Source organism: Lagenorhynchus albirostris, chromosome 9 (genome assembly GCF_949774975.1).
Source record: "Lagenorhynchus albirostris chromosome 9, mLagAlb1.1, whole genome shotgun sequence".
Classification (NCBI taxonomy): Eukaryota; Metazoa; Chordata; class Mammalia; order Artiodactyla; family Delphinidae; genus Lagenorhynchus; species Lagenorhynchus albirostris.
In genome coordinates this window covers 42,126,025-42,139,434 of record NC_083103.1, presented here as the reverse complement: position 1 = coordinate 42,139,434, position 13,410 = coordinate 42,126,025, and the positions used below count along the sequence as shown (strand labels likewise).

At 35.6% G+C, this 13,410-nt stretch overlaps 1 protein-coding gene across 6 annotated transcripts in view; it reads right to left on the bottom strand.

The window, feature by feature from the left end:
* The window catches only part of BTBD10 (BTB domain containing 10), a 71,958-nt gene that overhangs the window by 38,620 nt on the left and 19,928 nt on the right, over positions 1-13,410 (bottom strand). For 2 of the 6 annotated variants that reach the window (XM_060159623.1, XM_060159627.1), the window contains exon 2: positions 6,872-7,001. The exons of 3 other annotated variants lie outside the window; for them this stretch is intronic. In XM_060159623.1, the coding sequence (XP_060015606.1) occupies positions 6,872-6,972 (101 nt within the window). In that variant the 5' untranslated portion in view covers positions 6,973-7,001. The remainder of the gene's footprint in view (positions 1-6,871; positions 7,002-13,410) is intronic. One more of the 6 variants, XM_060159622.1, reaches the window with a different exon arrangement.

The window sequence follows — 13,410 nt, the reverse complement described above, 5'->3', positions numbered from 1 at the left end:
TCATAAACTATCCTTCATTTTTTGCTCTAAAATCTTCTGTCTTTTTCAAAACCAGGCCTAGAACCCCTCATCTTTTAGTACTTCTTGTATTCTCCTAAAACCTTTAAAGACTACAAATAATATAAATAATTTTAAGATTTTACAGTCAGTTCCTTAATTGTAAGATGTTCCAGAAGATAATTCATTTAGCTAGAGGCATTACTTATCTCTATATTCATGTTGGTTTTCTGTCCTTACTAGAAATGTTTGCTTTGCTATTATTATTGATGGTGGTGGTGGTTTGCTTTTCCTCTCTGACAAAGAAGCTCCTAAATAAGACTTGAGGAATTTTTTTCTTACCTCATTGCCATATATTATTATTACACGTTCACTGATTTCCTTCTTAAAATGTAATATAAGAAACCCTTTTGGTTGGCCTTTGCATTTCTTAAAAGTCTCAGCTTGTCTGAGCTCTGTTTCCCTGATTTTTAAGAAGATTTTCTATACTTTGTTATGGCAATCTTATCTCCTTTGTTTTAAAAGTAGTGTGCATATCTTTAAAGAGTTCATTGTATAATCACACTGAGAATCTTTTTCCTTCTGAAAAGTATCAAAATTGTATTTTTTACTTAACTCCTTAAGACATTCTTCCTTTTTAGAGAAATCTATGCTGTGGAATCAAGCTGATATTTTCTCTGATCACGAATCAGAAAAACTCAGATTGGTGAAATAAATTACAAAATATATATACATAAAACACTGTGCAGTTCTCAAGAATTATGCTATAGAAGACTTTCATGACAAAGGGAACGTTCATGATTAAGTTTGCTTTTTATTAAAAAAGAAAAAGAAAACAACAAGAGATGGGTTATATAACAGTGTATACAGTAATATCCCAAAATCATTTTTAAGTGTTTATGTGTGAATTTACATTTTTATATATACACAGGGAAAAAAGGTTATACGTGAAAATATTTAAAGTTTTTCTTTTGATGGTAGAACATTTTAATTTTATTCTATGTGCTCTTCTGTATCTATCAAATTTATGTAATGAATATGTATTACTCTTATAATAACACAGGCATTATTTTTTTAAAAATAAGCCGAACCAGAGAAAAAAATATTCTATAAAGTATAAGTCTAGCGTGAGATTTCTGCTTTTATAACTCTATTACTAAAGCAAGCTTAGAAAAACATTTCTGGACACAAAACCAGGGGGGAAAAAAAAAGCCAAAATAAGATACCACCAGTTAGCCTATCTATACAAATAAGTTATGATAACCATCAAGATGAACATTCAAACTTTTAGAAATAAAATGAGGGAAATCACAAGAACTTCCTGACATTTCAAGGAAAAGAATGTTATAAACTACTTAATAACATTTAAAATAATTTTAAAATGTTGTATATCCTCCCAAATCCCTACCAAATGAAGGCTCAGTAGGATAGGGATAATGAAGACAAAAGAAAAAAGCCATTAGTCAAATTATTTAAAATTGTGCCAAAATTTCCTAATAAAGTAAGCACTGTTACCAGTCAAGACTTAAAATCTCATAGCAAGAACAATTATCTTCATTTAGAAACATTTTCTGGTTGAAAATCAAGTTGCAACAATCCAAAAACTTATCTGATTTACTCTCTATTTCAGTGGCAGTATCTAGATCATCTATTCAGAGCCTGTGTTCCAAAAAACTAGGAAAAAAGTCATCTTAACCAGTTAAAACTTTATCATTCAAATACATTCAGTTCTGTAAAATATATATAGTGATTTAACTAATCCTTAATTCATCCAAAAGTAAAAATACATTCACCTTCTTCTTTAGGAAATTATTTCATTTCTCTATCTTGAATTTTATTTTCAAATATATCAAAAATATTATTTCAAAATTAGTTTTTCCTTAAATAAATTTTATGATATTCATAAGAAACAATATCAAACATAATGCATTCTCAATTACATAAAGATTCTACTAAGACTTTAAATGAAATAAAAAACAAAGCCTCAAACCCATAGAAACAATAAAAACACATTTATTTTAAATAACTTGCCATTAAACTGACAATCAAGACATATGATCTTTAACATTCAGAAACATAAATGATCATAATGAAACAAAGGCTAAACATATCTCTCTCAACCTCTCTCATATATGTATAGAATTATAAGCCAGCATTATCATGTAATAAATGAATACACACCTTACTTTAGTATATGCCAAGGCAGACACACAAAAACAAGAAAAAAATTTTGAAATCAGAGTATAAAGGGACTCTGCTTTTTCAAACAATGCAGCACTGAAAGCCAGGTCAGCATCCTTGGGCATTACTAGGAAACTTTAGCACGTCTGATATTTCCATCATCTTCAGAATTCCTCTGAACAATGAGAAAATTTCCCAGTCACCCTACCTCACCTGTCTACAGACTTCCTTTAGCTTTCCTCCCTCTACTGTGTAATAATGCTATTGAGGTTATTTAGGCTTTAAATGTTCAGAGATACAACCCCCGCTATATATTAATTCAGTTTATTTTCTCACAGACACTGACTCAGCCGTGGGTTGTGCAGCACTGACGTTTCTAACCAAACAGCATCGTGTGAGCTGTGATCGTCCCACTTCTCCATCTTTGTGCAGTGATTGGATATTGTAACTGATAGACAGGATGAAGAAAACTCAGGAGATGAGGGCTTAGTGATATGTAGATATGTTGCCAAATGCCATCTGTAAAGCTAATTCTAGCTCTGCCAGCTTGCCAGGTTTTAGAAAACTAGGATGCAGCTAACTTTCTTTTTTCCTTTCAATATTTTATTGTGTACCTATTCTGGGCAGTAAAACTTCTCTTTAGAACTGAAGAGAAAATATTATCTGTACTTTAAGAACCCACTAAGGAACTACTCTTTAAAGCAACCAAACTTTTCCATTTCTAAACTGCTGCTAGGACTAAAGAGTGACTTAAAAAGGAAAATGGAAAGCTCAATCTTCGTGCAGTCTCAGAAGAAAGGAGCATGCGTACTTCTATGTGAGAATGAACCCCTTGCGGCAAAGTCTGATATTGAACGTATGATGCATTTGTCTTTAGTAACCTGAGCAGACTGCAGATCTGAGTTTTAAATAGTTGTATTCGACCCAATTCAAATATGCAAGAGCTTTTAGCATATTGTCACTCTAGGGCGTTTTAACATCAGTTACACAGAAAAGGTGCTCTTTCTTTTTCCTTTTTAAATAGCAAAAACTCTCCTAATTTAAAGAAAGTTGTCATAACTCAAGCCAAATAAACTTCAACTGAAATGATCTTTAACCTCTCAGCAAGCTACCAAACCCCTCAATATAAGTATTAACTATACAACTACTAGGCAGAAAGAAATAAAGTTCAGTAATTTTTCAGCTATCTAATTCATTTGTATGCACTTGCAGAGGAATCGCAGGCACCCTGAGATCAGTTTCCCTGCCTTGTCTTTTATATCAGTGTTATACCTATTAAGTCTACATTCAAAGAAACATCAGAAAAGAAAGTACCTTAAAGTTGTATTAGGTAAAAGAGAAACCATAACGCAATGCCCACCAAACCCTCAAACCTCCAAGGTAAGTACATGTATATAGTAGTTATTATTGTTACCTTTATAATTTAAGAAATTTATTTTTATCCTTGCTAATAAGGAAAGGTAAAGGGGGAAAAAATCAAAGGAAAAACATTTTAGAAAGCAGGCTATTCCAATATGTGAACAGAACAAAAAGCAAATTTAAATAACTTTTTTGAAAATCCTCAAAAACTGAACCAATAAAGTATGCTTATTTCTTTATTGCTAAAGGCTGAATGTTTTTATTTTCAAAATTCATCTGTTGATATGTATTCCCCCAACGTGATGGTATATGGAGGGGAGGTGATTAGCTCATGAGGGCAGAGCCTTCATGAATGGGACTAATACCTTTATAAAAGAGATCCCAGAAAGATCCCTAGTCCCTTCTACCATGTGAGGACACAGCAAAAAGAGGGGTGTCTGAAGCAGGAAGCAAGCCCTTACCAGATACCAAATGTGCCAGTGCCTTGATTTTGGACTTCCCAGCCTCCAGAACCATGTGAAGTAAACTTCTATTGTTTATAATACAGCCACTCAGTCCATGGTATTCTGTTATAGCAGTCTTAACAGACTGACACATTTAGTTTTTGTAAATTTAAATCCCCAATTCTGTTTGAGGTGGCAACGGGAGCACTTATATTTCTCAGTCTCCATAATCCAGAGATGACCATATGACACAGTTCTAGACAATGATTTATTGATATAAGCAGAATCCCGCTGGAAATTTCTGAGAAATTTAATTTCCTGATATAAATGAAACCTCTTTCCCATCGTCCCCGTCTCCCTTCCTCCTCCTCCTCCTTGTCTGGAAGGTGGACATGACAGTTGGAACTATGGTAAGCCATCTTGTGATTGTGAGGAAACACCAAGAAAAATCAAAGACCTTTGACCCTAATATACTGAAGCCTTTTTGTGTACAAGAAAAATAAACCCCTAAGTTAAGCCAGTGTTTAATCTGGCTTCCTTCTACTCAAACATCCCTAAATAAAATACACAAGATTCAGAAAAAGGATGCGAGTAGGCAGAAGTATAGATGAAACAAAATCAGCCATGAGTTGATAACTTGAAGCTGGGGAACGGATACATAGGGGTTCATTATACCTGTTCTCTCTACTGTATATGTATTTTAAATGTATCACAATAAGTTATTCAAAAATTTAAAAAATAAAAAGAAGCTTGTTTATAAATTCTAGCTTTGTCATTTATAAGTTGGATGGCCTTGGGCAAGTTTATTAACCTCATTTTTTTCATCTGTTAAATGGGGACTAATACTATTCACAGAGCTCTACCTTTAGATCCAGTCAAGGTAATCTCCAGAAGGTCCCTGGCAGGAATGCCCTCCATCTACCTAACCATCCAAGGATTAGTTCAAGTCTCATTTTCACCTGTTCAGACTGACACTGATTCCTTCTCTGAACTCTTATTTTACTGCAACTCACTACCACAGTTTAGTGCTCTATTGTCCTCTAATTGTTCCATACGTGGATATTAAAGCATTCCATGATGGTACCCTGACGAACTACTTAATCTCTCCTGAAATGAGCACAGGTTCTCAAGAATACTTGCTGCTGTTAGTTTTTAATTCTGCTCAATTAATTTACTATTAATTCAAAAGGTACCATTTTAAAAAAGTCAAATTGAATATATTTTTAAAGCATCTGAAGTTACATGTTTGTAAGTTCATAGGAACAAGAGGTCCCAAAAAGTAAACTGTTTTCCCTTGGGAAGTTTCTCCATGAATGAGGTTAAGATAAGGTCAAAGGATTTCACGGTCTTTCCATTAAAAAAAAAAAAAAAAAAAAATCAATACATTGGTATTCATTTACTTCTCTAATATTTTTCACTTAAACAACCAATACTACTGCAATCTTTTTTAAAAAGAGCACCAAAAAGATACTGATGCTATAGAAATCAAGAAGAGCTATGATAACTGTTTTTACTGAAGTAAAATAACAGTAATTCTAAAAGTACTGTTTTTTAATAAACATTTCCCATTGTATGCCCACAGCTTTTATAAAGCAAACAATAGTTTATTTTCACCTTGTCACGACTTCATATACAACAAAGTCTTGTACATCAGTAGAAAAATATTAAGAACTAGCAAGGATAAGATATAATTCACCTGAAAAAATGTATATAACATCAGATATAAATAAAGCCCCATATTTAATGAGATAAAACCAATATCTCTTTAATCTCAAAGACAAAATAAATATCCATGTAAAACAGGATGGAGAAAAAGAACTAGAGCACCAATTGAAGGACACACACACACACACACAAACACACCAAAAAAAACAAACCAAAAAACACACCACTGGTGTGTACTTATAAATAAATAAAGTCAACTCAACGTCTTCATTTTAGACCTCACCACATTAAAAGTCCACAATAAAGGTACACATCTTGTCAGGAGACTTAAATAGTACTAGTCACTCATATTTTCTAGCCATGTATATAACTTAATAAAAGTAGCTGAATCATTTCTTTAAAATTACAAAAAGGATTTCAGTATCACGGCATGTTTTCATTATTTTTCAATAAAGCTGGTATTAGTTATCAGTGATCAGGAGAATTTTACATTCAAGTAAGTTAAACGTTCAATAATATCCCCTAAGTAAATGTTCACAAAGCACAACTCTCTATGAAAACATGCTTACATACCCACATTATGTGAGGTTTATGAGGTGTCAACACCTTAAAATATCAGATCATAAAGTGTTCTAAACGAGGTGTTCCCCATAAGTCACATAGCACAAAATGAAAGCTTTAAAAATAATGTATAAATGGGCTGAAACTTTTCAACTGAATTTCATTTAATGCAGCAAACTTTAAATGAACCAGGCAAGTCACTGATGGACTGATTTTACTATTAGGATCACAATGATAACACAACATAATTTCACATAGTTAAAAATGTACAGAGGCACAGACTGACAAAAGCCTATAAATTATCATACACAATGTATTTAGAGCACAAAATAAATTCGTATTAGAGAGTTTTAAATACAAAGAGTTAACCTGATTTGCCAGACTTTCCAGTTTAATTAACTATAGCATTTATTCATGGGGTCAACTAAGGATATTTTAGCATTATTTAGAAACAGAAATTAAAATTCATATAAATACAAATATAAGAAAATCAAAATGAAAAACTGTTTCCCTCAAAGTTATTTAAGGAGAAATGCAAACATTCATATATTTTGTAAACCGGCTCCCATCCTGACAGTACTTGGCCACACCAAATGCAGTTTGATTCTTCATAAAAATCAGTTTTAGCAGAGCTTTGACATGTGAAATACATACTTTCTACCTACCTTGAATGTTTATAAAGTTTACGAGGTCTACTATGCAATTTCCGATCCCAATTCTCTGGATCACTGGAGTTACTGTCATAAGGATGAGGCCGTCCTGCCATCCCACTTCAAGCTTCCTCACACTACTGCTCTGAAAGCACATATGAAGCACCCATAACCTACATAAAAGAGTAGTGTTGACCTTTAAATCTATTCCATGCAGAGTAAGTCACAGAATTTTGTATCCTTTCTGACATTACTGTGACATTTTTTAAAGTGATGAACAGGATTATAAAACATCAGACACACAAAATGCCACAAATCAGATTAAAATAAACACCAAAAGCCTTTTTAGGTACTTTTCATTTGATTATTCGATTAAATTTGTTACTCCTATACAACATTTTAATAATGTGCTATTTGTATTTAGTAAACATACTTATTGACATTTGGGTACCTCATGTTTCCAAACATCAATACAGAACCAAAAGAGACAAAAACAACTCCACAGAATGATTCTTTCAGACAAAATTTCATTTGGAACACATTTCTTAATCACTAAAATTTTAAGATACTTAACAAAGCATCTAGTAAGACCAGATAACAATGTTGTTATTTCTTTAACCAAGTTAAAGACCATGAATAGAAATTTAATATTTGTTCAAAACTAAAAGTATGCAAACATCCTGATGTTTCCTTACAGTGCAATTATCAAAAAACATTTTATCAATATGATTCATGTATTTTATGCCTTTTCATATGTGAGGCTTATGACTGTTAGTTCTACGACAGTCCTGTAAAATTATAGAACTCACTTAACAACAGCTTTACGAAATACCTGAACTAAGCACTTTAAAGTATATTCACTACCCAATTTAATCTTCACAATCAACTTACAAGGTAGGTATTATACTCCTCATATACAGAACAGAAAACAGTCTGAGAAGGTTAGTAACTTTGCCAAAGGTCACAATGTTGGTCAACAGCAGGATTATAAAGAACAATGAGAATTTATTACTATATAGCATGAAGTCTTGATCTTGAAAAATGCTCAGACTGGAGTATTCTGTTTAGAAATAGTAGGTCAGATTTGACTTTTAGAGATTGCAAACACCAAAAGAAAAAACAAATGAGGTTAAACAATTTGAACAGTTATGTAAACTGAATTAGAACCCAGGTTTCCTGACACTCACTTCTGTATGCTTTGTATATACTTTTCCAAGCCAGATTTGATAGAGGGAAGTGAGGAGGGATTTATGCATTAAAGTCAAAGGGATGAGAGGTAATGGGATGGATGCCTACATTCTCCATCCAAAAAAAAAGTCAAAGGGAATCCAGAATTGAGAAAATACTGTACCTCACTGAATTGTATAGATTATGCCAGTACAATTTCACCAAAAAATGCCAAAGATAAACTCATGAAAATTGTGAGTCTATCTCAGAGCTCATTAAAAGAAACACTTTTATTTTAGAGAAACTATTTTGCTACTTTAGAATTTTTTTCTTAATAGTTAACTTAGTACTTTCTTTCCAAAAACAACTGAAAAATCTAATAATAAATTAACATTTTAATATAATAAATATGTAAATAAGTAGCTCAAAGAGTGAAATAAAAATAATAAAGGGGGAAGGAGGAGAACTGTACAATGGCTAATTCAAATTCCTTAGCAAATGATGCAGTTTATTTGCTGAATACTCCTGGAAAAGGAAACCTTTCCTGAAGGATCGCTGAATGACTGATTAAAAATCAGTCAGATGTTAAATGAACATAAAAACCACAAATTGTTATGAAAACAAATAAAATCTCAATTTCATTTAATTAGAAAAATAAAAATGTATTTACTAAATAAGAAACACTTTAAAACTTCAATTTGGTATTATAGCTAGTTATCTGTCTTGAAAAGATGAGGCAGAAGAGAAGGGTGAAAAAGAATAAATCAGAGAGACAAAGCAGGAAGTCAGTTAGGAAAAAATAGTCACAGACCAAGAGAGACCAAAAAGGTAAAAAAGAATAGTAGGGAAAACTGATAAGGAGGGAAATGAAAGATGTAGAGGCTTAGCAGGTTATGTAGAATGAGATTTAGAGCATTTTCTCCTTACCGGATAGGTCTTCCAATAAGCTATTTCAGGCATTAGCATTTCCTTAAAGGGCACATTAGCTCCTAACCCTTAACTGTAAGACACACCCTTCGGGAAACCCACAGAAGACCACTGAGTAAAGAATAATCCTAAACCATGGGAGACAGTGACTAAAAAAATACAACCACAAGGAATGAATAAGGTAAATTCCAATTCATATTTTCCACTATTTTACAGTGGGTGGCACATATCTAGTAGCTGGGAAATATCAGTATGAATTCCTAATCAATCCTACTGAAATTAACAACATGTACATTATAGCCAGCCACAAGAAAGTAAAGAATGTTCAGATGAAGGCTATCGAAAAAGTCAACTGGAAAATCATGTTTACATTTCACTTGTCAATAAAATTTGAGTATCACCATGTGAAGGATTTCACCCCACTCCTCACTCCCAATAGCAAGGGTACAAACAAAAAAGAAGTGAAATTCAAGTTAAGGTAGCTGGAAAAAATATGCCTGTGTTTGCCTACACATGCTAGCACATTTTTAAATGCTACAGATTTAACTACAAACAAATAAAAAGCAAACGACACACATTATATACTATTTTGAAACATCTAATGATCTTCTATATTTTAACCAATCTCTACGCCATACTCAGTGACATTATATTAATCTTATTTCACTCACTCACTCATTTATTCATTCATTCATGTACTTATTGAACAGCTAATATAACATGCCAAGAAATTTACACATGCTAAAAGCAAGCTGGATGTCATTCTTCTGCTCAAAAAAACTCACCCTAGCATGGGGAGAAAAGACTCCACTAACAGCTCTATACCACTTACTCGTGTATCTCTCCTACCTGGGTAGTCTTGCATTGTTACCCCACCCTCCAACCCCATATCCTGGGTGTTCTTTGGGATTCCATCTTCATCTGCTGGGTCCAGGGAGACAGCAAAGAAATAGGATCAAACCCTTGAGAACACCAGGTTTTACACATAACATACAATGAATCAAAAATCTTGAAGTCATCCTTGACCTCTCCTTTCCCAACATCAAGTCTAACTTCAAATTTTTCTTTTGACTCCTTCTCTTCCTTATCAATCATAAGGCTGCTGTCTTCATTTAAACCCTTAACAGCTAAGAATAAGCCTCTTACTTGACCTCTTTACCCCATTTGATTCCATATTAGCTCTGCTATAATCAGAATTATCTTTCTAAAAACTTTTAATGGCTCTTCATTTCCTGATCTGAACTCCATACCATAAAAAGTTCTTCAAAATCTGACACTTGGATCCCCAATGTCTACTTTATATTAGGCAAATTAAAGATCTGGTTTGGATCTTGTAATCACCAAAAAATAATTTCTGGACTACTGGAAACAAAGTTCTTGGACAATATGTAACAATTCATTACTAATATTTTTAGGCATGACAGAAGTAATGTAAATTCTAAATAATCTAGAAATAATCCATACAGAGGCTGGAACAATTGGGCCTATTGGCTAGAGACATACGTTCAGGAAACTGCCAAAAGTCAATTGGGAAAGAGTGCGTCGATTGCTTCTCCTTCTCTTGGATATTACTACCTTTAAAACAGGAGGGGGGTGGGGGTAGGAAGAGACAGAATCTTCAAGACTACAGTATCATAAGTAAGTACTCCCAGGGACACTATTTCCAGGCACTATTAATTAATGGCAATGACCCACAGAAGAGCTTAAAAAAAAAAAAAACAGGAGAGTATCCAGAGACAATTTATGCTGTCCTTCCTGTTATCAATGTGCTAGGAAAATTACATACTTTCTCCTATTTAAAGCTCAAAACAACCCAATATTACTATCCTGTTTCATAGATGAGGAAATCTTAGGGCTAAGATGAGAATCCCAGTCTAACTGAAAGCCCATGTTCTTTCCATACTGTAGCAAGTGAAGTACACAGAAATTCATATATTTGCTCCTTATTGCCAACAGATGTCACTTTTTTTTTTTTTTGCGGAGCACAGGCTCCGGACATGCAGGCTCAGCGGCCATGGCTCATGGGCCCAGCCGCTCCGCAGCATGTGGGATCTTCCCGGACAGGGGCACGAACCCGTGTCCCCTGCATCGGCAGGCGGACTCTCAACCACTGCGCCACCAGGGAAGCCCCAGATGTCACTTTTAAACACAGCCATCTTGTGGCTTTGTGCAAACTACTGAGATCTCACTCTAAATAGCGTCATTACACAAGAGCTTTTCTGATAAGTGAAATTATTTTTCTCTCTCAAACTTGGCAAACAAAGTGTGTGGTGGTTACTGGAGAGAAAGACCTGATAGGGAAAAAAGTGAATAGAACAGAATCACATAGTGATACCAGGGCCAGACACCAAGGACTGCCTTCAGCTGCATAGAAAGCCAAATACCCAGAGGTGGGAGTGGGAAAGACTGACCAAGAGGTAGTCAAGAAGGCACCTGAGCTAGCAAAATGTCCTAAGGTAACCTTTCCTATATGGAAAAGACCAAAAGCAGCGATAGCCCCCCAGGGCAAATGAATCGCTTGAGATTGGCAGACTAAAAGAGCAAACACCTGAATGCTAGGGGTCTAGATGTAGGAAGAATTTCTGAAGGGCCAGAAACTTGAGGGATCATTTGATGAGCTTCTCTCCTTATAGGCATAAAAGAGAGACTGTACCAGCTTGAAGACACAAAATACATGATATGGATATAACTGTGAAAGAAAAAGAACAAGAGGAAGCAGCTTTTAAAAGGAACCAGAGGGATGAAAAGGAACCTCCTGCAAATGCAGCTGAGAGAATTGATCATGTGAGCCTCATACAGATAACAATTATTTAAATTTGGATTAAAAAAATTTTTAATTGTTTTATAGCATTTTTTTGGAAAGTGTCTCAAAGCATACAGTAGTAAAAAAAGAGCTTACTCTTTTTTTTTTGGCGGTACGCGGGCCTCTCACTGTTGTGGCCTCTCCCGTTGCGGAGCACAGGCTCCGGACGCGCAGGCTCAGTGGCCATGGCTCACAGGCCCAGCCAGTCCGCAGCATGTGGGATCTTCCCGGACCGGGGCACGAGCCCACGTCCCCTGCATCGGCAGGCAGACTCTCAACCGCTGCGCCACCAGGGAAGCCCAAAAGAGGTTACTCTTGAAAAACTCCAACTGGAAGGGTACACAACCATGAGATCAGCTTGAAGTTTTTATGCTGAGAGCCCTCCCGACCCCCTACAAATATGGTGAAGGCAGCCACACAGCTCAAAGTGGTAGAGAAAATAATTCAGGGCTGGAAGTGCAGCTGGAAATTTAAGGCAGACATACTGGGAATGAAAGAACCACAGAAGTGTAAAAATCTGAGCATAAACTCTGCTCAGTTAAATTACACACGCATGGGGGGAGACCCCAGGTAGCCCCTATGGTGGATTATAGAAGAATTGAAAGCTACAGGGCGTAAGATCTATGAGTTTGATGCTTTTTAAACTGAATGTATTCCCCAACCATACAGCCCAAGCAGCAGAAAGCTGAAGCCCTTACTGGCTTGGGATGTCAGAGAGCAGAGACCACTACAGAAAGACAAAATAGATACTAGGAGGGAATCCCCAGAAGTAGAGGAACCACAAGGCAGATCAGCTCCAAAATCTGAGCATAATCTCTGCCCAAATTTTTGGCTGACCACCAAACTACACAGGTGCAAGAGAACACTAACCCTTACCCCACTCCCCAGGAGACCAAGCTAAAAAAACAAGTAGCTGGAAGAAAAGAACTGAGCACAGATATCAGCTGTCTCATACTGTGTAGGAAACAAAGTATGCAGATTGAGTCCAGGCAAGTTAATGGTCCACTAGAACAGAAACCCCCTGGGCTTCCCTGGTGGCACAGTGGTTAAGAAACCTCCTGCCAATGCAGGGGACACAGGTTGAAGACCTGGTCCGGGAAGATCCCACATGCCGCAGAGCAACTAAGCCCATGTGCCACAACTACTGAGCCTGCGCTCTAGAGCCCGTAAGCCACAACTACTGAGCCCGTGTGCCGCAACTACTGAAGCCCGCGCACCTAGAGCCTGTGCTCCGCAACAAGAGAGGCCACCACAATGAGAAGCCCACGTGCCGCAACGAAGAGACCCCCCCCCCGCCGCTCGCTGCAACTAGGGAAAGCCTGTGCACAGTAAGAAGACCCAATGCAGTCAAAAATAAATAAATAAATTTTTAAAATATACATTAAAAAAAAAACCCTGACAATCCTCAAAAGAACACCAAAAATTTCAACCAAAAATTACGAGATCCAAAGAAACAAGATGGTAAAAAGGCAGTCAATGGAAACTGACTCCAAGTAGGTCCAGATGTAGGATTTAGCAAATAAGGACTTCAAAGCACATATTATAAATATACTTAAACAATTACAGGAAAGTATATTCAAAGCATAAAACAAGAAAATGGTCTTAATGAGTGGCAGAAAGGGAATCTCAATAGATAATCTCAATAGATAAACAAAAA